The 25,554-nt window shown below is 45.9% G+C and overlaps 1 protein-coding gene across 3 annotated transcripts; it reads left to right on the forward strand.

Annotated features, from left to right (window-relative positions):
* Positions 1 to 346: 346 nt before the first annotated feature.
* nfxl1 (nuclear transcription factor, X-box binding-like 1) lies at positions 347 to 25,294 on the forward strand. 3 transcript variants are annotated; one of them, XM_026163429.1, is made up of 25 exons: positions 347 to 412; positions 1,556 to 1,733; positions 1,813 to 2,004; positions 2,211 to 2,320; positions 2,974 to 3,104; positions 3,505 to 3,549; positions 5,445 to 5,578; positions 5,804 to 5,889; positions 5,965 to 6,040; positions 6,166 to 6,263; positions 6,495 to 6,609; positions 6,722 to 6,846; positions 6,931 to 7,053; positions 9,338 to 9,428; positions 11,819 to 11,939; positions 12,323 to 12,479; positions 13,158 to 13,249; positions 16,362 to 16,383; positions 16,881 to 17,000; positions 18,345 to 18,499; positions 20,436 to 20,505; positions 22,155 to 22,259; positions 23,119 to 23,199; positions 23,285 to 23,338; positions 23,502 to 25,294. In XM_026163429.1, the coding sequence occupies exons 2-25, from the start codon at positions 1,574 to 1,576 to the stop codon at positions 23,697 to 23,699; spliced, it is 2,661 nt and encodes an 886-aa protein (XP_026019214.1). In that variant the 5' UTR covers positions 347 to 412; positions 1,556 to 1,573; the 3' UTR covers positions 23,700 to 25,294. The 3 variants fall into 3 exon arrangements, with proteins under 3 accessions (XP_026019214.1, XP_026019216.1, XP_026019215.1); XM_026163431.1 differs by lacking the exon at positions 347 to 412 and adding an exon at positions 486 to 760; XM_026163430.1 differs by lacking the exon at positions 347 to 412 and adding an exon at positions 771 to 1,077.
* The last annotated feature ends 260 nt before the right edge of the window (positions 25,295 to 25,554 follow it).

Genomic DNA, 25,554 nt, shown 5'->3' on the forward strand with positions numbered 1-25,554 from the left:
TTGTTGATTAAAAGTACATAGAAATGTTGATGAGCTCAGATGGAAACTAATGTAGGTAAATGTGCTGTAGGAAATGTTAATACTACCGCGGAGCACGGGATCGATAAAGTTTGATTTGTTGATCACATTTTTGTATTATTGATCTAAGACCCTAGCCCTAAATGAGCTTTTTATATTGTTAATAAATTAACAACCAAAAAGCAAAAAGTAACTAAAGTTGCAGCTGTGCAGTGACACGTATGTGTGTGCGTTTGCGTACACGTGTGTGTGAGGTTGTGGGATATGTAGTTTTACTCCTGGATAAATCGCTAAACAGACGACGTTTGGTTGTGAGAACTACAAGAACCGGCATGCACCGCGTTGCACTACGCATGACAATCAGGCACCTGGCTCCACTGTGCTGAGTGTTGAGGTGTGTTTAGCTCATAACTGCTCATTAAATGAGGTTTTCTGATTGTCTTTGGAGTTAAATATTAACATTCCGGAAGCTTGTGTGGATAATTAGAGTTTGGTGAATGTTGTTTACCGGAAGTGACGCTTGTTTCCGCCTGGTTTTTCTTGGAGTTTGAATGGCAGTTGGGTTGCTGCAGCTAGCCGGCTAGCAGCACTTTTGAAGTGAATTTGGCCTTTAACGTGAGCATGCGCGGTGTAAACGTGTTGCGGTGTACGTGCTCAGGTGCAGCGGTCAGGTGCACGGGCGGAGAGAGACACAGTCCGGCTTCGTGTCGCTGTGACTCAGCGGGACAGCTGGGGTAGTCAGGTAACCGCTAAAGACCCAGCCAGGTGTCAGGTAAAGCTGTCAGGCAGCTGTGAGCACCTGAGGAGGGCAAGCTGAGGCTGCGCAGAGCCTCCGGTGAGGCTGAGGCAGCTCTGAATCACGTATAAAACCCCTCTGCTGCGTGGAAACGTGCCCTAATGCGCAAACCAGGGTCCAGCCAAAAATCTGCTAATTCACCTCTGCAGCATTAAATCCACTAACAAAGGCACGCTGCTGCTGCAGAGACAGATAAACATGAATGAGTGGCAACATCTGCAGACGTCGGGCTCAAAGCTGAACTCCTAAAGTTCCTGAGAGAGGTGATACCTGGTTAAATGCATGCAAGGCCAAAAGTACTGTAATAGTTGAAAATTGTACATATATCAATGCTCTCATTCTATGTCTACACCAGAGACCTCTCAGAACTTCTGTTTTTACTGCTGCAGTGTTTTCATTGGATTTTCTACTCGTTTTCTAAGCTTGTTGATGTATCCTTGATAAAATGCAGTATTGGAGTATTGGTGTGTGTTTGATGGTACAGAGGAAACTCTTGTGCTGCTGCATCCATACAAAGTCAGGCAGATCAGTGAAAAGTTCTCACCTCAGCCCCAGCTCATTGTTTGTGTCCAAAAAATAACTTTTGAGGATTTGATGAAGCCATCCAGTATTTGCACCCTCAGAGTAAATCCTGGTGGAGGCTGAGTTGTAGTACTGAGAAAATCTCAGGTGCATTGTGGGTAAATTGATAAACTGTGAATCCTTCTTTCAATCATTTCTCACATATGTTGCTCTCTGTAGAGGCAAGAGGCAGTTGCCATGGAGCCCGCCTGGCGACAGCAGGGCCGCGGGCGTGGCCGGAGTCAGGAGGCTCAGGTTGAAAGGTCGCGACCCCTGCAGAGGGAGAGAGAGAGGCCAGGCACTGCTACGGGAAGAGGAGTCAGGACGAAGACGGGCTCTACGCCTGAACCTCCGCATGGTGATGAAACGCTCCATGAACCACCCCTGTCGGCTGTGTGGCTGGTGTGAGTTTATTAATTCTTCCCTGTGGTCCTCAGGTTTGGCTGTCCAATCCAAGTTTGAGGAGATCAGGAAATCCAACCAGGCTGCTGCTCAGCGATTGGTCGAGAGCCACTTCAGCTCCTCCTCTGATGATGAAGACGACAACAGCATCGATGATGGAGACCACAAGGAAGGAAAGAGAGGGAAGATCCTGGCGTCCGCCTTCACCACCTACACCGACCAGACAGGTGAGCAGCCAGGCATTGCCGTGGCAACACCACTGTGAAGATCAACTGGTTAAATTGATTGTTTTACCAGTGTTTTTACCGGGTGTGCAGATGTTTGAAGACAGTAAGGTGAGCCTGATATGAAGCTGCGCAGATGTTGTGGTATTCCCGCTCACTCCCTGTGCGTGCGTGCGTGCGTGTGTGTGTGTGTGTGTGTGTGTGTGTAGGCGGGGATGCCACTGGCCTGCAGAGGACCGGTCAGTACGTCAGCGACCTGTTTCAGTCCGGAGCGCTCACCTGTCTGATCTGCATCGCCTCGGTGAAGAGGACACAGGCGGTGAGACACGTGCACACACACTTTGATCTCCTGCTGTGTGTTGATTCAGCTTCACTGATCTGACGTCACCTCTCTGGTTTCTGAAGAACATTTAACGACAGCTTGAGGCCGATTTTCTCCTTTTGTCACATTCATAGAAGCAGATCTCACAGAAAGTCAGAAGCATTGTAATCATGTGGATCTCAGGTTTTTGTGCTTTTTAAAAAGAATTGTTCCATCTTGTCTTTTTCTCTTTAGTTTTTACTTCTTGATTGTATTTATGTAAAAGGTTTAAGTAAGTAGTTGGAAAAAGTAAATATCTTGGAGAGGTGTCTGGGGTCATTTTGGTCACTTCAAGATGTTTCTTTGATAATTTCTCAGACATCCTCTGTGTAAAAGTTAGTGAACTATTTTTGACCCTGGAGACTGTTTGCTTTCATCACTTATTTCCTTCTCTAGTCAACCACTACTAGTAGATAATACTACATTGCCCATGAGTCTCAGCTTGTAGTGACTTTTTCCAGTATTTCTACAAACCTGTGAATTTGTGTGATTGGCTGGTTGTAATGTGATGTGCTCTTTACACAGTTTGTTTTAAAGTCTTATAAATATTAAAAGGACCAGAGAGGGAGACCACTTTAGACTGAACTCTGATATCTGGTGTGTGCGTCCAGGTGTGGAGCTGCTCCAGCTGTTTCTCCCTCTTCCACCTGCCCTGTATCCAGAAGTGGGCCAAAGACTCGGTCTTCCTCGTCTCCTCAGTCACCGATGAAGACTTTGGTCAGAAGCAGCACCCGTGGCCCTGGTGAGGAACAAAAGCCCTTCCACTACCACTATAGCCCAACGTGATAAATCCATAAACATGGGCGAGGGTTAAATATTATTTGGCATGAGGGTGAATCTTCAGTACAATTACATCATTTTAAATGGAACTAATTACTGATAAGCTGGTAAAATCACACTGATAAAGCTGTCTAACCAGAGAAAAGTTCTGTGTTACATTTGTGTTTAAAATTGATTGTTGGAAATAGTTGGGTTTTTTTGGTTTCCCTCTTTGTGGTTTCTGTTTACTAGCTAAACTTGTCTGTATAATGGACTCGTGTTTTCTAATGTTTCATTTGTTAGTTAATAAAAAATCTCACTTTGAGATTGGGCGGTTGTAAGGAAATAATCATCAGTTAATGCGTCTGATTGTCTCCCCTCAGTCCAAAGTGCCGTGCAGAGTATCCACCCAGTGCCACCCCCAACAGGTACGTTTGATTTCTTTATCCTGTGTGCCCAGTTTTATCGACCCGCCCTTTAGAGTTACCACAGGCCACGCTCAGTGCTAAATCCACTCTGCAAATTCACTTTAACAGTAACATAATCAAGTAGCATTAAAAACAAACATTAAGCGATAATGTGGTCAGATAATTGCATTAAAACAGCACAAACACAGTGCAAAGGTTCAAATCATGGGCTCCAGTTACCTAACAGCTATAGCTGCCTGTGTCATTAAAATAAAACACACCAATAATAATGCAAACTTTAAGCCTTAATACAATTTAAAGAGGTGAGTTTTTTAAAAAGTAGAGGACCAATAATAGAGCCCTGTGGAACTCCACGAACACTCTGTGAAGCTTCTGCAGGTTGTTTCGGCTGTACAGCTGTTATAAAGGGGGTATGAACAGCTTTCCTGGCTGTAAAGTTGGATATTGTAACATGTCAGCCTGTGGAGAGTGAGTGCTTGAGTTCATGTTTCATCCCCACAGGCTGAAGCAAATATGGCTAAAGTACAGATATTTGATATTTTGACTCAAATGTGTTAAATATAAATGTGAAATGTTGTTTTATTGAAAGTATTAGTGAGAGCTTGCCCCACCGACTCCTAACAGGCTCCAAGAATATGAACACAGACTTTTAAATTCTTAGGTTTTAAGGTTTGACTCTTTCAAATATCTGACGTTCATTCAACACTTTGTCCCTGCTGGAGGTGTTACACGGTCGTTGAATCTATTAATGTCAAAATCCCCACAGAACCTTCATGCGATCATTGTGAGGTGATGCTGCTTAGTGTTCCTGTATCCTCAGTATCGGTTTGTCTTTCCACAGTCTTCTGTTTTATTCAGTTTTCAGTTCTTTCTGGAAACGATTTTATAACTTGTACTCTTTTTTTTTTTATTGATTTTTTTTTTTTATTTTATTGATTTTTTTTTGTTTCCTGTGTTTAATCAAAGTTCCGAGTTAAATCCATCTTGAAGCAGACAGAGAGCAGTAAGCTGTTTAACAGATTGTATGGCTGAACACTGAACCACTGAAATACACTCTGTTCACTCAGGCCCATGTTAACGTTTCCAGCTTTACAGCACAGATAAACATCTTGACATTCTGACACAAAGATGTTTTGGTTCACTTGTTTCAGTTTAAACTATATTAAGGCTGGAAGTTGTTGTTGTTGTTGGGGGCGTGGCCTCTTTGACTGACAGGTGGCTGCTGTTGTTCGTGCTGTTGGTGCCTTTTGGAGCTTTTTGTAATGTGTTGTTAATTATAACAACGGGCCATTTAGGAGTCTGAGCTCCAGTTGTGGGAGGTTATTTGGACGTGAGCTCTGACGAGTGAAGTGTCTGTAACTTGCCACCTGCTGCAGTGTTTATCGCCCCATAGGTTGGAGAGAAAGAGCAAATGTGCATCACTTTGTTGTATCTCATGTGAACGCTGTCCAGCTTCACACAACGCGGCTGTGCTGCTGCTCTCCAGCAGGGGGAGCCACACTCCACACTTACTGTAGTTTCATGCTGTTTGTGCTTCAATCTCAGTATTTACTGTTAGAAATGCTTAATTTATATTACATATAGTTTTTTTGTAATTATTTGTCATGGATTCATTTTATTGTCTTTTGAATTTAGGTTTTCAGTTTAGTTTCAGTCACTTTAAAAGTTTAAGCATGTCTCACCTGTGTCTCTTTGTGTTTCTGCTGACTGGGTTCTTCCCAGCTGAGGATTTTCTGTCCTTAATCTTTTATCTCAGTAAATAATCACTAATCGGACTGTGGGAAGTTTTAAACACATCACATGGTACAGGTCGGTGTGTTGAAGGCGCTGAATTAAAAAAAATAAATGTTGGCTGTAAACTTCAGAGTTTAAAAGCTTTTTTGTGGTGTGTTCAGGTACACGTGTTACTGTGGGAAGCTTCAGGATCCTCCAGCTGATCCGTGGCTGGTTCCTCACTCGTGCGGCTCCATCTGTCAGAAGGAGCTCAAACCTGCCTGTGGACACACCTGCCTGCTGCTCTGTCACCCCGGTAACCACACACACACACACACACACACACACACACACACACACACACACACACACACACACACACACACAGAGAGGATAAATGGAGTTATCCTGGAAATCCTTAAAAACTGGGCTTCGTCCCCAGAGGACGAGCAGGTTTACAGTTTTGCATCCTCAGTAGACACATCACACAAACTGCTCTGAGCTGGGAGTGTGGAAATGTTCCTAAAGCTGTGTGTTTCAGGCCCCTGCCCTCCATGTCCAAAGATGGTGTCGGTGTCTTGTCTGTGTGGCAAAGCACAGCCCCTCCCCCGTCGCTGTAGCAACAAGGTGAGCCTCGCCGTCTGCAGGTTTACAGCGTGCTGTGGGTGTTGGTGACATGCTCACTGTGTGTTCTCTCTGCAGGCCTGGTCGTGTCAGCAGCCGTGTGGAAAGTTGTTGCTCTGCAAACAGCACAAGTGTTCACAGCCGTGTCACACAGGTACACACACAGTCTCTCACACACACACGGAGTCATGTGTGAAGCTTCACTGTGACTCAACACAGTCCCGAGTGAGCTGTCCAAAATGCCCGCCTGAAAGCCCCCCCCTCTCCTGTGTGTGTCAGAGTGCGCGCCCTGTCCCAGAGTCAGCGTTCAGAAGTGTGTGTGCGGCAGAGAGAAGGCAGAGAGGCCCTGCGCCAGCCCCCGCTGGACCTGCCAGCAGGTGTGTTTGCAGTGTGTCAGCAGCAGCGCACAGCTGGATTTGTGATTGTTTATTGCCAGAATCTGCAGATGTTCCAGACGAGATGTTCTGTGTGGTCTTTGCTCGCTGGGTCAGAAAGTGTAACATGAGTCATTAAAGCTGTGGAGACGGTGTGGTTCGTCTGATGTGTTTAGTTTTATTCTGAGAGCAGGAAGCCCCGCCTCCTCTCACTCACCTGTCTGTCTGTCGCAGGTGTGCGGCGCTCCGCTCTCCTGTGGGAACCACACCTGTGAGGAGGTGTGCTGCGATGGCGACTGTCCTCCATGTCCTCGCTCCATCAGCAGGACGTGTCCATGCGGAAAGACCAGTGAGTGCTCCCGCAAACACACACAGGTTTCCACTCCATGCTACTGTTTTCTAAGTGTGTGTGTGTGTGTGTGTGTGTGTGTGTGTGTGTGTGTGTGTGTGTGTGTGTGTAGAGTCGTCTCTGCCGTGTACAGAGGAAGTGCAGCCATGCGGCGACACGTGCGATCGCCGTCTGGCATGTTTGAAGCACACCTGTTCAATGAGGTGTCACCGAGGGAGCTGCGAAACCTGCAGACAGGTCTCTGACACACACACACTGATCACACACACACTGATCACACACAGACACACACACGCTGAGCCCTGCTCTGTGTCTCTGCAGGAGGTGGAGAAGGAGTGCAGGTGTGGCCGATACAGGAAGCAGATGCCGTGTCATAAAGAATACCTGTGCGACTCCAAGTGTCCCAAAACCAGGAACTGTCAGAGACACCAGTGCAGGAGGAAGGTCAGTCCACGTTCTCATTAGAAGCTATCAGTCTGCACGAACTCACACCTGGCTGCAGGAGATGCTTCACCTGTTTCGGCTCTCACTGGTTAGCATCACATTTGTGAAGTCTGGGCTTCTAGATTATTGAAAAAAAAAAGATAATCAGGATTATTTTAGTCATTAATGTGGATGAAACAATTCAAATGAAGGCGAGCAGAGCGGCACAGTAACCAGCAGAGGGAGACAGAGAGCTGCAGCCACAGTACACACTGTTAGTAATCCTCCTGGTTCACCTACAGAAACCTTTCAGCAGGTTCCCACACACGACTGGATCGACTCCCAGGATAAAATAAAACTTTCTTTAAGGTTTGTGGTCCTGGATTTAATCCGTATGTGGGAAGCTGAGCCTTGGAGCTTTCATCTTGGCTCCAGATCAACTGAACTCAGCGAATTTGAGTTTTTATGAAGCAGTGAAACAGCACGGCTATAAAGAAAGCAGGTACACTTGATTTATACCACAAAACAAGCAGAGCTGCACAAAGAAATCATCACGTCACCAGTAAAACTCCTACACATGGCCTCTAGGGTACAAACTGTGAGTCTGCACAGGTGGGAATCAGAATAGTGAGGAAGCGATGCAGCAGGCAGGAACAGTTAGACCCAGAGGACGTGTGTGTGTGTGTGTGGATCGCCCACTCAGTGTGTAGTGTCTCAGATTTGTTCCACTCTGAGTGTGATCACATTAATGTTCCACCAAATCCTCTGATGGTTCCTGCAGTGAAACATCTGGAGCCTCTGGAGTTGTTATCTTCTCGGTGTTAAATAAATGATTTTCCATCAGCTGCGGGGAGGCTGGTTGCATAATGACACACATAAGACCCTTCATACCTCCGCCTTCCTCTTCTCTGGTGGATTAAAGGTCTCGGAGAGAGCGAAGGCGAGCTCAACGCAGGGTTGATGAAACGTCTGAGCAGTGACTGAAGGACCCACTCGCAGAGGGAACCCCACGCTTTCGTCCCGCTGTCTCGCTTTGATCGTGACGGCAACGATGTCTCGTTTTTGTGGCGTAAATGTCACCCTGATGGCATCGGATCAGTTTAATCTGATAGGAAAAGGTTGTCTGACGCCACGTCTGACATGTGACATGATGAGGTTTAATAATCCGCCCGCTGTCAGACCCGTGGGGCCAACCTGCTCCGATGTAAATGGGCGCTTTCAGTCATTTTAATGTTCGCTGTCTCATCCTGTGGCTCAGCCTGTTGTTTGGTACCAACAGCATTTAAATACTTAATGAAGCCCAAACAGCTGCAGATTTTCCCTTTTTATTCTGGCACCGTAAATGTTATTGCACCAGCTCTTTTATAAAACGGTCTCGTTAGCTTTCATTTTCCCATCAAACTCCTCGTTTTATCTCATAAATCTACTTCATCTGTTTGCTTCTCAGCAGTGAGCCCCGCTCTGAAAGCCCACAGTCGCTCTTTGTGTAGTTCAACAGCGTGTTCGTAGAAGTAAGAGATGTTTATGAAGCTGTGGAAGATGGTTAGCAGCAGCTGGTGTCTGCCACCTGAGACCCCTCTACTCCGTCTGACCCAGCAGAGCGTTTATAACGTCAGCGTGAAAATCTCTTTCTCAGTGGAGACGTGACATTTACAGGATTTTAAAGCTGGAAAAATGGATTGTGCCAAACTCCAGTCCAGCTACGTGGGAGTCCCAGTTACATCTGAACTCACCGAGGCAGTCAGAAACCTGCAGCTTCTTCAATGTGCAGAGCTCAAAACGGCCGGTTCTTAAAGTCCCGGCTCCCTGCAGAGGAGCGGCCGTGACGTTAACCTGATCAAATAAACACTGAGTCCACACGCTTCATGACTAACAGAGTGTAGACAGCAAGTACAAAGTAGTCGGCTGATTAATATAACTGTTATTAATCTGGAACATTTGGGGGCGGAGCTCATACGACCTTTGATACATTAAATCACAGGAAGTTCCATTTCCATAATAAAAGCTCCTTATCACCTGACGGAGGCTGCAGGGTGGCGGGGGCCGGCGCTTTCTCTCGTGAGATGACCTTTAGGGTGCAGAACCCAGACGAGCCTGCATCCGCCCTCCACCTCTGTTAGTCCTGTGTGAACAGAGTTACTCGTAGCTGTGTGAAATAACACGACGCGATGACGTCTGTTGCACATGTTTGATGATTTTGGCGCCAAACAGCAGAGCAGGACGAGCTGCGGTCGCCTGTATTAAAGAAGTAGAAGAAGAAGTGCCTCAGAGATAAACCTGTTTCCCACGATGCTTTGTGTTTCAGTGTTGCCCCGGTAACTGTCCCCCCTGCGACCAAAGCTGCGGCCGAACCCTGGGCTGTCGGAACCACAAGTGTCCCTCAGTCTGTCACCAAGGTAAGTAATCTGATTACATTTAGTTTACGTGCAGAATCACAGCGGCATTCAAATCAGTTGGAATGAATGGATCAGTGATGATCATTCGTTTGGTAACAGGCTCAGGTTCATAGGTGATAACAGCTGCAGCTCCTCTCGTGTCCACCGGAGGCTCCAGCAGTCAGACTACCTGTGTTAAACGTCACAGCAGAAACAAACACGTTTAGGGGCCAGCAGTAAAGAAAGTTTGAGTCTCTGAGCAGACGTGGACGGACCTGAAACTTCTCAACACACACGTCACATCACATTCCTGTCTGTCAGATAGGCTGTGAAGTGTTGAAGGATTCACAGCTGGATGAAGGTGAGAGGTCAAACCGAGAAGTTCTGGCCTACTTAAGAGACTGTGTGTGTGTGTGTGTGTGTGTGTGTGTGTGTGTGTGTGTGTGTGTGTGTGTGTGTGTGTGTGTGTGTGTGTGTGTGTGTGTGTGCGCTGACATTTCTTCCAGCTGATAGCACAGGAGAAAACACACACTCTCTCTCGAGTCCTTGATAAAGGGAATTAATGACGATCAGCAGGAAACAGAGGTCAACTTTCTCCCAAACATTCAGCTCTGTGTGTGTCTGTGTCTGAATAACAGACAGCTTCCTGCGTCTATTGTTCCCTGATTGGGCGATAACAGATAATTTATTCATCCATCCGCCTCTTGATTGGCTGAATAGATTAAAGTCAATTTATTGGTGTGATTGCGTGCTGATTGGCTGCTCTGACCTTTCAAGAGGGAGCAGGGAGAAGGTTGCAGCACTGCCAACGCATTGCCACACAGATAACAGCTGCCACTTGTGTGTGTGTGTGTGTGGGTGTGTGTGTGTGTGTGTCCCCTCACTCGGTATATTTTGACCTGCAGAGGTGAACTTTGATATCGTGACTGGTGTAACTATGGAAACTATAAAACCACCCCACCCTGTGTTTACTTTTTAACATCACTTCAGTGGGAACGTTGTTTCCCACAGATGTGGATCCTGTTTGTGGTGTTAGGGGAGGACATGTTTTCTTCAGTCAGTGATTAAAGTTTTTCCTCTGCAGAGATTTTAATTGCTGATTTCTTTGCAACAAGTAAATAACAGGCCGACATAATCGGCTGCCTCCTTGCTGGACTGCAGGACTCCACCACGCTGCCCTGGTTTCAGGATATTTCAGGACAGCCGGTTTTGTTCGGTGCTCTCGGGACCTTCATTTGGTAGGGGCAAAGGTCATCAAGCAGTGACCTCTGACCTGCACTTGGATAGTTTACGTCAAAGTCAAACCGGCTGGAATGCACCTCCGAGGTTCTTGGCTGCTAAAGGGTTGAGTGGTGCTCGTGGTTTGGGTGGAGTTGCAAGTTTAGATCTTCATGTGTGTCGAGATCTTGAAAAAGTCAAGAGAGGCGCAGAGGGGAAGTGAGGGGTTGCCGTCTGTTCCAGGCTGATGGTTTCTCTGGTTGACCTGCGTTTGTATCCATCAGCTGCACGTGGTGACAGCAGGATGTCTGGGCTCTCCCAGGAAGACGCAGGTAACCAGATTCAGCTGGTTGGTTGAGTCTCTCATCCTGCAGAGGAACTCAGCCTTGGACTGCAGCTGGTTGTCTTTGTTCCACTCTGCGGCCTCTGATCGGCTCATGAACCTGTTCTAACCTCTTCACATCAGCCCGAGCAAACTTCGAGCTTCCAGTGCAGAACAAAACTAGCACCACCAGCTGCAGCCCAAGAGGATGTCCCCTTTAAGTTCAGCCTACATTACTTTGTCCATCGATGGCACTACAGATGTTCTCCTGCCCCACAGTCTAAAATAAGCAGAGCTCCTGGTTTGGACGTCTCTCCTTTAGAAGGAAAAGCATCTGCTGTTCAGGCTTTATCTGCACAAGCTGTGAGACACGAGTCTCCCACTCAGTCCTGTCTGTTGCCAAACATTCGGTGTGTTATTTTAATGGAAGTCTTCACAGCAGTGAGTGTCGACTGACGCCGTGCAGGCAGACCTGCCAACGTCTCACAGAGCAGCAGCAGTTTATCTGATTGCTGAACAGGAAAGACTCGTGTTTGTCATGAATGTGTTTGTAGTAATATTACTAAACATATTAGACAAAACCGGATGAGGGAATGCTTTCTGTAATCATCGAGTGGAAGAAGATATATATATCTACGAGCCCCGGCTCAGACACTTCACCTGCCGCCTACTGGTGACGGCCAGAGGGGCCGATGCCGCGATATGGCAGCCTCGCTTATATCTGTGTGGCTTACAGGTGGGCGGTCTGCTCAGCTCAGTGGAGGATTTGTAATAGGAGGATATGATAAACTCTGTTACTGATGATCACGTTCCCCCCGGTTTATCTGAAAATGAGTGAATTTGCCCTTTAATGTCACCCTCTCTGACTCAGGCAGCTGTTATCCGTGTCCAGAGTCGGTGGAGGTCCGGTGCACGTGCGGCTCGACGGTCCTTGTCGTCCCCTGTGGCCGCGAGAGGACCACCAAACCACCTCGCTGCAAGGAGGCCTGCAGGTAACCCCACACACACACACACACACACACACACACACACACACACACACACACACACACACACCTGTGCTTTAGATCCTGAGGGCAAACCTGCAGTGAGGAGGTTAAAAGCGCAGCACTCCTATGTTTTCCTGCAGTCTTAAATAACAGTTCTGCAGTTATGCAACGTCTCCTGAGAGCTTTGATTAAAACGTGCCTGAGAGCCACAGCCGGTTATGCTTTAACTGAGTTTTAATTGTTTTTACTCCCTTATTCGTCGTGCTCTGCTGTAACGAGGCCGATCGTTGACCCGTAATGAGCTGCTCCTGTTGGCTTTGGCTACGGGCAGAGAAGAAAAGCAGGAATCAGAAAGGTCTCACTAAACTTTCTTCTGCTGTCCTCAGGTGTCCTCCGTCCTGCCACCACCCGACCCGAGAGGCTCACCGCTGCCACCCCGGCACCTGCCCCCCCTGCAAGCAGCCCTGCCTGCTGCCGCTGCCCAGCTGCAGCCACACCTGCCCGCAGCCCTGCCACGACGTGGTGCTGGTCAAGTCCCAGCAGGTAAAGGACCACCTCAGGTCCTCTTGTTTCTCTGGGATCTGTGCTGATCCCAGGCTGTGTGATAAGAGAGGAAAATGATGCACAGCCTGCTGACCTCCGACAAAACCACCAAACACTGAGGTGCAGGCAGCAGCTGTGGCTTCAGATGCTTTTACTCTGAAAGCGCTGAGACTATTTTATTTTCCAGATTCTTTGTGTTAAATAGAATCAATCACCAGAATCATTTCAGAGCTTTAAAAGTGAATAAAGTGAATTAAACGAATAAAAAACAACGACTGCTTTACTGGAAAGTAACTAAATACTTTATTACTTCCATTTCCTGTTTCTTATACAGTCAGATTTAGCAGGAAGTTTCACTTTGTGTGACACTGCACGTGTATCGTGGTTTAGATGGTTAGTATGAAATATAATTCATAAATCTGAGTGCGTCTTTAATAATCTGCAGATGTTCTCAGAGTTTTGGTGCTTAAAGCTGATGCTGAAGTACTTTTTATTCAGATCTGGATGCCGTGGACTCGAGCGCATACTTCTGTGTGTTTGCGAGCGCCGTTGTCAAACATCTTATCAACATCACGAGCTCCATAAAGCAGAAAATGTCCCGTTTCCTCTCAGAGAGAAAAAAACAGGACAAAGTGTTTGTGTTGCTCCACCAACAAGTTTTTTCTCCGTGTGGTTTAGGTTCACTTAGCTGGACCGTGGGAGCAGCCGTCTGAGCCCGCGTTTGTCAAGAAGGCTCTGCCCTGCCCGCCATGCCAAGTCCCCCTACCGACGTAAGACGCACACACATGCGCGCGCACACACACACACACACACACACGCGCACACACGCACGCACACGCGCACACACACACACACACACACACACACACACTTCTTGATCACAGCAGCAGGTAGACGTGAGCTCTAACACAGAGCAGTCTGCAGACACCTACAAAACAGGATTAGTGGTTGTTGAGTTAACACCTATCCTGCTCCAGTGTAGGTCGTACTTTAGATAAGAGGTTAACAGGTATGACATCAGCACCTACTGACCAATCAGATCTATGGAAAATAGCATCACCATTTCTGGAAGATCCCTGAGATTGTAGCTGGTCAGAGACGGTTAGGAGGAATCTTACCCTGGTTTTTTCTGTTCATCAGAGTGTTTGAAAACATCTTAATGTCGTACAAGTTTAAACTGGTTATGTTATCCTAAGCAGCATCACACAGACCTAGAGACCTGTCAGGCATCCATGACAACCAGCGGTCGCTCGAGGAAAGCGTATATTCCCGACGTCAATCTCCTTGTGAATGAAAGTTGGAATGACTGGTTGGTGGAGGTTGCTGGACTTTACTGGCCGGTGCTTCAGTCTGTTTAACGACAGCTCTTCATTCACGTCGCTCTATTTCACACATGCTAACTCTTTTAAATGAAGTTTGTAATTGACAACCAGCGTCATGTCACAGTAAAAGAGCCCCGATAACAGAAAGATGTCCTGGATACGGTGAACCTGCTTCATAGTGCATGCTTCTCGCCAACATGTGAACCTGGTCTCAGAAAAGTGTTTTTCCTTTTAGGATTGAGCCGTATGTCCATGAAAGGCAAACATTTGCTGCAGAGCGGTGAAGAAAGCGCGGTCACATGTTTCTGATCAGCATCGCCAAAGAAGCAAACGTGGATCGGTTTACTTTTCAGAACGTTGAACATGTGCAGAACCAGAAAATCAAAGTGTTTCTGTGCCGGGGCGAGCGCACAGTGCTTCACATTTCCTTAAATTAGATTTCAATGAATATGTAAAACATGATGTAACGCGCCGGGCTCCCTGCAGACGCCGAACCACGCTTAACCGAGGAGCTGGAGGCCTTTTAAATAATTAAAGTGTTTTCATCATGTGGTGCCCAGAACCCCTAAACACACACAGAAATCACACCCACACACACACTGAGGTGCTTTGGTCCCGTCACGAATCATTAGACCTGAGATTAAAAAACACTCCGCCTGCCAGCTGCCTGCAGCTCAGTGACGCAGCCAACAACCAACATCAGCCATCTGTGTGGGTGTGTGAGAACCGCCGTATCCCCCCTACACACACGCACAGACACACACACACGCACACACGATGTTGAGTCAAACTTCTGCTGGAGCCGGTCGTCCGCGGCTCTGCGTCGGCATGTCGAGGCAAAGCGAACACAAATGAACCGGGGGTCGCGCAGAGTCACGTTTTCTAAAAATGTGCCAGAAAGTGATCGTGTGATGTGACCAAGCGGCCGTGAATGGTGGGAGTCGATTGAGTTGAAAGAAGCGAAGTGAAAAAGCTGTTTTCACCATCACACAGCGTTTACACGAACTGACTGAGGTGACGTGAGGTCGGCGCGTAATGAGCCAAAGTAAATGATCGTTTAAAAAAGTGATTGAAGTCGGTAAAAACAAAACAGACACATGTTTGAAATTAAGTAGAATAAATGGAGTTTTTCACAGTAGTGACAGGATGTGAGCCGCTAACCGGAATAAAGTTAATGAACGGAGCAGAAGCTGAGGCAGCTGGGAAATATACAAATAACAAGGATGCTCGCAAAAGAAAGGACGGAATAGATGAAGTTTGAAGTGAAAGTAAAAGCATGAGCAGCTGGAAAGTGGGTGATTTTAAATTGATGGGTGATGATATGTTGTTTTACAGTGTGAAAAAAGTATCAGATAAACTAAGTGATGCTGTGGACCAACTGGAAAATATGGAAGTAAATGGGAAGAATGGGAGCGAAGGGACTTTATGTGAGAGAAGTGATGGACTGTGATGTAAAACTGACGAGGCAAGTGTAGATATGGAGGTGAATTAGATGCATGGAAGTCGATGGATAATGTGCAAAGATGTGATAAAAGTTCATTAAAATGTGGAAAGAACAGCATCGGAGCAACTCTGCAAACAAAGCAGCGTGTATCAACACTTTGTCTTCATCTGCACCGACGGAAAAACAGGAAGCGTTAGATAATCAACCAACAGCCGAGCACATTTCAACCCAACCCCCCGTGATGTTCTGTAAACATTATAAAAGAAAATAAATGCAGTAAAGTCCATTCTGACTTCAGCGCACATTCAAATAAAACAATTCAGCCATTAAAATACTAATTGAACAGTAACGAAGTCAAAATAAGATGACGTATATAAAAAGCCAAACTACATTTAATTAAGTCAATGATTTTATTTATTTTTGTTTTCCTCCATCACGTCTCTCATCATCCCTCGACCTCCAGCTGCTCCAGCTTCTGACCTTTTCTAAGGTCAATGTCAATCTCTTCGTCCACTGGAAAATATGGAAATAAATCAGCTGAATGGAAGTGAATGGATGCCTGCAACGGGTGGATACGTTTAAGGTTAAAATAAAAAGCAAAGTTAAAGGAAAAAGCCCCAAACGGCTAAAAAATGTTTACGAGAAGTCTGGACTCACAAAAAGCAGAATACTGTGATCATAAAACCATATCCAAGTTGTTTGTTTAAACAGATACACCTTTTCTTCTTCTTATTATTATTATTATTATTATTTAAATCTAATGAAAAATATTCTAAATATTGTAGTGAATTTGGCACCAACACGTCGTCCCAGCAAAAGAGAACAGCTGAGATGTTAGAGACGATCAGGTTGTTTTGCAGCAGGTCAGTGACATGAGTGGGTACGAGAAGAGCATCTTATAGAGGCAGAGCGTCACCGATCGGAGGAAATAAACTGCATCTACAAATTGTGGAAGAATTTCATAAAACTGCACAGACTTTGAGTATCTGATCGTCTGCAAACGAGCGGACGCTGAGTTTGAGTGGTTGCAGTAAACATTTGAAGCCTAACGAGGACACTCGTGTGAATAGTGAGTGGAGGTGAGCGGTGCAGTGAGTCTTTGTTTTTGTCTTTCAGGGCCTGTTTTGGAGAACACGAGGTAAGAGCCAGCCTGGTCACAGCCTCCATCTTCACTCTTCTTCTGTTTCTTTAAACTGTAGTGACGATGATGCGGCTTAACGCTTTCAGCACTTCTTCCTCTCTGGTCATCGACACTGGTTTCCAGCACGAAGGCTCCACGTATCTGTCTTTGTAGATTTATTACTTCCTCCCTGCACTCCTCTTTTTATCTGTGCTACTTTCCCACCGTCCTTCCCCTCCTTAATGTTTTCCTTTCCATCATGTTCCCTCGTTCCAAACGCCGTTTATTATTAGTTTGTCCTTCTGACCTCCTCTTCCTCATTCACTCCTTCCTCCTTCTATTCATCTGCTTTGTCCTTCTCTGTATCTCTCTCGCTCTTTTAAGTCTCTTGCGTTTCATCTCATTTAGTCGTTTGGTATTCAGCACACTCGTATACAGGCGCTCGTTCACCTCCAGACGAGGTCATCAGATCTAATGATGGAGGGTCTGCGCTGAACTCTGTTTGTGCTCGGCAGGTCAGCCCGGTGCCGTGTCATCGTCAGGGTCGTTTCTCCTGCAAGCGACCCTGCGGACGACCTCTGACCTGCGGCAACCACTCCTGCAGCAGAGAGTGTCATCTGGTTAACAGCAATCCAGTAAGGACCTTGTTTAGATGTCTGTCAATGAAATCTGATGAAATGATGAATGATGGCACCAACAGAATCCTTTGCACACATCTAAGAAAAGTCCTGCTGAAGGTGGAAACAACAAACACACCACTGAGCACCACTGGACTGTGAAGCAGGAAACTACTGACCCAGCGAGCGTTGGTGGAGCGCTGTAGTTGTATTTCAAATGACACTGGATACTGGTGACGAAAAAGCAGGGCCGTAAGCAGCTGGTTATACACAGCGACCCAAGAGTACGACCTCCCAACAGGAAATGTATTATAGTTTTGTTTTATGTGACAAACTACACGTTTATGATCACCTGACTGTGCGACGGGTGTAGCAGGTGAAGGAGTGCAGTTAAACAGGCCTTTACATTACAGTTAAAATCACTGAGTCTGGTATGAGCTGCTTGGAGCTGCAGCCTGACGGTGGTGATGTTTACAGTTAAATGTAAGTCCCACTGTCTGGGTTACCACTAACACATTCAAGGAATTGCAATCAAGTCCCCGATGAAGGTCAACAGGACTGAAATGTAATTTATTACAAGATTTAGTTACTCTGTTGTTAAAGTGTTAAACATTCATGTTGTACTTTACTGAGAACACGACCTGGACTACAGGATGTAATGCTGCTGCTGGCGGCACCTTGTAGCAATACATTCAATACATTCACACTTAGACTTCATCAGTAACAGTATCTTATTGGAAGAGGCTGAAAATCCCCTTGTTTTTGTTTGCACTAGTAAAGCTACAGTCACCAACAGAACATCATCCAGTATGATCACAAACATCCTGGAAATATTGTGTTTAATTTTGAGTCTCCACTAACAGCCACTATGACACTACCCATTGGATTCTGCCATCGCACAGAAACCTGGTAACTGGTGCTCTAATATTCAAATAAATCCTCAAATTTCACCAAAACTGGAGCTCAGACGTCTTGAACCACCTGTTGGTAAAGTTAAACACAGCAGCCATGTTATTGGTCAGATAAGTGCATTAAAAATGCTCCAATGCGCCGAGGTCACGTCCGGGGACTCCAAATAGCTGATGTCATCATCCACCTGTCAGTTACAGAAGCCAGGCCTTAATAATACAATCTGTAAGCCCAATTAAAATTTAAACAGGTAATTTATAGTAGAGTACAGTTGTTAAATATGAGGCACCTTGTGCTTTTGCAAGCATGTATATATTTTAGTAATTAAAAGGTAGAGGATCGGTAACAGAGCCCTGTGGAACTCCGCGACCTGTGAGAAACTGTGAAGTGTTCTGGTGTTTGTTACTCACAGTAATCCTACTGGTTGCTTCACCTGATCTCATCTCTCTGCAGTGCGAGGTGTGTGAGGAGGGCTGCTCTAAGCCCCGCCCATCCGGCTGCCCTCACTCCTGCCCCCGCCCCTGTCACCCAGGCGCCTGCCCCCCCTGCAGCCAGATGATCCGCCAGCGGTGCCACTGCAAGATCAGCCTGCTCTACGTGGAGTGCACGTCAGTACAAACACATGATTTATCATACCTGAATAAACAAAACCAGTCACTCACTACATGATGTAAACAAAGGCAGAGTGATGGCATGACTGGAAACATGAACGGCCTCGTTTGAAATGACAAAACAAAGCACGATAAAGTCACGACTGCTGTGTAAAGGTGGCAGACTCATCAGAAGCTTTTTCTTCTCTTAACTTCCTCTTTTTAAATCAAAGCGGAGCTTCTTGCTGCATAATTTGAAGCAGAAGGAACAAAAATGCTTTAACAGGATGGTCGATGTTAATGCGTTTAAAGAGAAGTAATATCAGTGTTTTATATGGAGAGGGAGCCAGCTGTCAGACTGCAATGATGAGTAAGAGCAAGTCTCGCGTCACCCATCGTTCTTTGTTTTGCTTAGAAAATGTGCGACAGTGATTTATTAAAACATGGAGCTGGATCAGGGGAAGCGACAGGCCCTGTGTCGCGCTCAGACACCGTCCAGCTGCTGCAGATAGCTTTTTAGGTCTGCCACTTCTTCTTTTGTCCTCCACGTGTCCAGTTTCCTTCTTTAAGGACACACTGTGCAGCATGCTGAGATATGCCAAGCTTTCAGCTAATAGCACTTTGGGAATCACCTTGTTGGTACAAAAATCCCATTTGATGTCCGTAAAACTGTTTTATCTTTGGCATTTTTCATAGATTCAACTAAAGGAATGAGAGCGAGTGATGTGTGTTTGTTTTTTTAGGGAACAAAGACGCCATTTAAATTTGGTTCTTTGTTAGGTTTTCTGTTAGGTTTTCTGTTATGTGCAGCCGCAGCACTGGAATGATTTACAGATCAGTGGTTTAACAAATAAGAAACATTTCTGGGAAGGAAAAACTGCCTTTAACAGGATGAAACCTCCAGCAGAGCCAGACTCAGGAAGGGGGGCATCTGTGAGAGGTGTGAGGACGAAGGCAAGCTGAGGGAGAGAGCCGGAGATTAATAGAAATGAATAATTCAATGGACAGAGGTGGCAAACACACAGTGAGGAAAGATGAAACACCCGGTGTACACCGAAGGTGCTCTAGTGCTACAGTTCTCTAAGCTCATTAAGATCAGATGTGGCCTGATTATTTAAGACCTTTCATTGCTTCTTTAAACCTGACAACAAAGTGTGGGGTGGTTTAAGACCTGCACAGGACTGTAACTCTGTGGTCTGACTTATTCGTCAATAGGAGATTTATTTGAAGCACTCTTGCCTACCTTCATGTGTAAAATAATGTCTGTATGAGTGGAGGCGTGTTTGTTTACGAGGAAACTGAAGTCCTTTTTAAAGTCTGGCACATACTCAGACACTTGGCGACTAATCTGGAACTTCTCCCGAGTCTTCGGTGGCCCCGAGGGGCAAAACACAACAACAGAACAAGTGTGAAGTTGTTTTCTGTAGGGCCCAACTCACTTCCAGCTGTGGTTTCCAAACCGTGCCGTGAGGCAAGTCCAGGCTTGTTCCAGCTGGATGTTTTTAACTGTGACATCGAGCTTCACAAGACGTTCTGAACAGTCGGTTCAATTTCAAACTAATTCAGGCTGTGAAAAGAAGGCCCGGCGATGTGTGTGAGGCTGTTTTCTGTTGATATAAACACGTGTGTGGACAAGGTGTTTGAGACCCGCTGGCCTGCACATTAACACGTCTGAAACACGAAGGTCAAAGGTGAGTGCTGCTCAGGTGAGGCCTGGATCAGTGAAGCTGTGTCAGTGAGCAGGCTTTCAAGAGGGCAGCCTGAGAGCGTCGCTGCTCCAGGTGTGTGTCAGAGCCCGTCTGCAGGTACCGACGCTCAGCCAGTGTCACTGTGCAGCAGCATAAACACAGAGGCTCCTTATCTGCTGTGAGCTCCGGGTGATCAGCAGCTCATCACTAATAAAACGTGTGTGAACTAACAGTGTTACTGCTGACCGATCGATCGCTCTCTGCAGGAAGCTGACCGCAGCCGACGAGCAGACCAAGGAGGCCCTGAGCTCCTGCAACAACCAGTGTCCCAAAGAGGTATGAGCGCCGACCCCACTCCATCTGTGGTGTCCTCCCTAAGGGCCCCAGTGCATCATGGGACTAGTTTATCAGCCTTTGAGTGCCATTGAAGTGTGACCGCTCTGGAGGTCCCAGCTCTTTCCATTCTTGCTACGCTCCTTTCCTCTTTTCTTCTTCTTCCCGCCTCCTGTTTTTCTCCCTCCTCCTATCAATCGTCAATAATCGTCAGTGACACAGCAGAAGTAACACAACGCCGTCCGCTCAGCGCCATCGCTCTGATCGCTTTAGCCGTGTGGCGCCAGCTGAACACCAACAGTCTCGCTCTCGTGCTTTCCTTTCACCTGGGAGTGATTTAGTGTTTTCATTCTGCGACTTAAACACGCACAAGCACAGTTGAAGTAAAATGTTTGAGCAGTGCGGTGGTTCGTGTGCGTCCTTCTGTCAGAACACTGTTTTCATTCAGCTGTAACTTCAGCTCTGAAGAGCCAAGACACACACACACACACACACACACACGCACACACACAGCAGGAATAACAAACATGGAGCGGCCGCAGCGCTGTGGTGTTTAGACTCTCTTCTTCTGCAGGTTTCAGCCTCTCAGTTCGATTTTCTCTCCGTTCAGTTGGCTGATCTGAAAAATGATTTATCCCAAAATGTTCCCGTGAAGTAAGAAACATAAAGTGTCTAAAGACCCTTCAGGTGTTTATTTCAGCGTGTCGATCCGTGTAACCCTGTGAAGTCCTGAAGCAGTGGATGTGTGTTTTCATAAATCATTACAGAAGAAAAAGAGAACATTTCTTTTTTTCATATCGTACAGAAGTTAAAGCATGGGGATTTGAGTTTACCTCCACATCAGGTCTTCTAGGAACTCTATGAAGAGTGTTTCCTCTCTGTCTGTGCACCCAGTGTGTGTGGGGGGGGGGGGCGGCATCTTTGAGCCTGTAAAGGCCAATAAGACTGCAGCATGCGAGATGAGCCTCCCTGAGGAATTATCATCCTCATTATTTTATTATCTAAGCTTCATCCTGTACAACTTTCATCACCTGATCTGAGCTCCTCCCTGTGCACTGCATTGCTACCAGCACATGTCAGACTGTTGGTCACTGTGTGGCTGCTGCTGCTGTCAGCATTACAAATGTCCAGGTGACACTTGAGCTATCTGGCACAGAGGTGGCGTCTGTGACGCTTTCATGAAAACAAACTCCAGCTGATGGTTCTTAAGCTTCAGTGTTTTCTGTGCTGCTAAGCATCAAAGACGTCAGACGCTGGCTTGGACTTCGCCGGGTTAAAAGAAATAAATTCAGAAGTCGGCTCGTCTCCTCTGGAGATGTTGAAACTCTTCACAATCATTTCAAAACAAAAAAGAAACCACAAAAAAACTTGTTTGAGTTTCAGCCTTTAGTTTATGTGACATTGCTGAGAGTCCGATACAAGCTGCGGTCCAGCTGCTCGGAGCTAAAGACTGATGGTGGTGACGTTTCCTCCACCGTGAAAGGATCAAAGCGACCGTGGGGGCGGAGCCAGTGTTTCATTTCACTGTTCGACGGTTGCTTCATGTTTCTCTTGGACAGAGCTGAAGTTTGCTCTGCCTCGCTACAGCAGCAGCCACAATTAATCTGTGTGTGTGTGTGCGTGTGTGTGTGTGTGCGTGTGTGTGCATGCAGCTGAGCTGTGGCCATCGCTGTAAGCAGGTGTGCCATCCAGGTGTGTGTGAGGAGACGTGTCAGCAGAAGGTGAAGCTCCGGTGTCCCTGCAAGAGAATCAAGAAGGTAAAACCAAAAGTAGCACTCTGCACTGTGGCCACTTTATTAGGAATACCTGTGCAGTGTAAGTGTTGATGATAATGTAACTGTGGACATCTGTCAGGATCAGAAGGGTTGAATCTCTACTTCTAATGACATCAGTCATGATAGAGCATCAGTAAAGTCTCATTCAACACTTTCTTCAAAGGGACTTAAAGTGGAAATACTATAAACGATTCCTTCATGTTTAATTTACCCCAGAAAAAGCAAAAATGATCACTCATTAGATTCGTGGTTGGATAGACGATTTCACTGGTGGTGTTATGGGTGTTTTGGTTGTCTATATTTAACTTTGAGGAGGGTGTCTGGTATTGCGAGTTCAGTTAAGACTCTGTCACTCTCAGCAGTTTAGGAAACAGTCACAACCTCTAATCTACTGACAACATATTTCCAACAGTATTTCCTACATTAAAAATGTAAAAACATTCACATTTGGATGTTTGAGGGGTCGACAGTGGAGCTGTAGAGGATTCAGGGTCATCTGGACAAAGGAAAGTTTTAAGCCTAATATTGAAAGTAGAGATAGTGTCTGTCTCCTGAATCCAAACTGGAAGCTGGTTCCACAGAAGAGGGGCCTGAAAACTGAAGGCTCTCCCTCTGTAATGTGATCTGACTTCAGTGTGTTCAAATAAGCGAGAGAGATTTTTTTTTTTTCTAATGTGAGTTTTTGTTTTACACCTGCAGAGACAAATTTACTCTCTGGTATGAAATATGGATAAGTTGAACCATTTCCACACTGCAGGACTCTGACATTAGCTGTGTTCGTGTGTGTGTGTGTGTGTGTGTGTGTGTGTGCGTGTGCGTGCACGTGCGTGTGTGTGTGTAGGAGGTGCTGTGCTCGCTGTCGCCTCAGTTTGCTGTTGAGTGTGACGACATCTGCAGAGAACAGCAGAAGAAAGTCAGCCAGGTATAAACACACACCTGTACAGACTCTGAGTGGTTCACACCTGGACACACAAACACTGACACTCTGCGTGTGTTTGTGTGTTTAGCTGAAGGAGGCGGAGCAAAGAGCGGCTCAGGAGGAGGAGCAGAGGAAGCTTCAGGTGAGTTTCATGCTGTTCCACCTGCACCACCTTTTAGCTCTGGAGAAGGTTCAGACTTTCAAACGTTCATTTCAACATGTAAAGCTAATAACTGCGAGTGATTAATGACGGTGGATGTTGAATTGATGTGGTCGGAGTCTGTTCAAACTGTGTTATTGTGCAGGAGGAGCTGGAGGCGTTCGAGAAGAGGCAGCAGCGAGGAGGGCGGAGGAACAAGAAGCGGGGTAGAAGGGAGGAGGTGGACGACGAGCGCTCAAAGGCGGCAAGGTGGTGGAGGTGGTGTGCCGCCTTTGTCCTTGTCCCGCTGGGCGGCGCGCTGCTGTCTGCCGCCACCTACTACTACCTGCAGGAGTCGGCCTGAGCAGACGGCGGCGTGCAAGCTTCTGTTTCCTGCCGCCATTCAGACGCTCGCTGCGACTCTTCCCTTGCGAACCTTGTGTTAACCATAGCAGCAGTGGCTTTAGGTTAGGTTGGATGGTTAGAACTTTGAACACAGCGCTGCCTCATGTTTCAGAACAAAAGGAAGTTTCTCCTTTTTCATTCAGTGAAAAGTTTAATTGATTTTTAGTCTGAAAGCAGTGAAGAAAAACGTTAAAATAGCTGCTTTAAGTGTGACTCTGACTAAATTGTTGTGAGAGATGAGCTACGTGTGGTTTGTCACTCCATCACATAAAGTAAGACTTTGTGGCTCTGGAATAATCTGATGTGACACAGTGACCATGGTAACAGGCATGACTGACTCAGGCTGATCAAAACTTATGGGAACGTGATTTTCCCCTCTGCTACCAACCAAATATCTCAATTATGTGAAAAAAGGTCAAATTATTTGGTCTGATCCTGATCCAGTGGTTCCCAAACTAAGCAGCACTGCAGTTTAATAATGTCCCATGAGGTTCCAGTGAGCCAGTCCTTTGTTTATTTGTCTAACATTACAGAAATAAACATGTTTACAATCTGATATAAATATATTTTTGGGTTCTATAGCATAACACATGTACAGAAATGCAGTAACCAACAAGGTAATTGAGAGTATCAAAAACCTGAAACCTGTAAAAATAACCTTCAGTGGAAGAAGGGGGCGGGGCTAAACATTGTTTGTGGAGTTCCACATGGCTCTATCATAGGTCCTCTACTTTTTCTTCTGGTTTAAATTATATTCTTGTTTTTCAAAGTATGCTGTCTTTACCCCTTCATCACAACTGTAAGGTTGTTGGCTCTTATGATGTCTCACCTGTTTAAAGGGTTGACGTTTGCATTAGTGGGTCGTGGTCTCTGTGGGACCTCTAGGCTGTCTTTATGCTGTTGGAGCCTTTGGAGACTGGGTCTGTTTCGTGGTGGAGGTTTAACTGGGACAGAAATAAAGATTTGGGAACCACTGGGTTGGTCTAGTTTCATCATCAGTTTCATGCACACTGACATGGAGCAGTGTTAGATCAGGCAGGCCATGAAGTCAGCTCATGCCTCACTACACATCAGTGTGGGGCGATATTGAAACTGCATACGTTAGCTTCTGTGTCTAGAAGCTGCTTTGTGCCCACCTGCAGACCAGCTCCTGCTGTCCTGCTGGGTGTCTTCACTGATGTGTGTGCATGCCTGCACAGAAAGCATGCACACGTGAAAACTGAGGTTGTAGTAGAGAGACTGATGCTGCAACAACAACACAGCCTAATGATTCCTGTTTTCATCCTGGTAAACCTCTAATCAACCTTTAATATTCTCCATAATTGTTTTTTAATGTGTTTCAAGTTCAAAATGAAAATAAGAGATGAACATTTTGACGCTTAAGTTGTAGTAATTGATATCTTTGGTTCCCTTTTCCTCATTAATGCACCTTCATTATTCTCCCTAATGTGTAATCTTTATGTTTGTGTAAGTTTAAAGTAGAAAATGAACAACAGGAAGTTTCTGACTGGAAAAATCTGAAATAAATCTAGAGTCATTTTTGTGAGGAATCCATCAGATACTGGAACTCAACTGTCTAATATTCATGCTGAAACGTTTCAATTGTTTTGATTTTGATTTAAAAATTTTCTTTCTTATTTTTCATTCTTTTGTCCTAAAGACTTAAAAAATAAATCGAAATGAAACAAAAACCCCTGTGTTCATTTTCCTAATTGAGCTTTTTTGTAACCTTCAGAATTCTGTTAGGCAGACCACGCCCACTCTTCAAACTAATGCTGAAGTATGAACGCCAGTTCTGCTGTTTCAAAAACATT

The sequence above is a fragment of the Astatotilapia calliptera genome, chromosome 3 (assembly GCF_900246225.1).
Source record: "Astatotilapia calliptera chromosome 3, fAstCal1.2, whole genome shotgun sequence".
NCBI lineage: Eukaryota > Metazoa > Chordata > Actinopteri > Cichliformes > Cichlidae > Astatotilapia > Astatotilapia calliptera.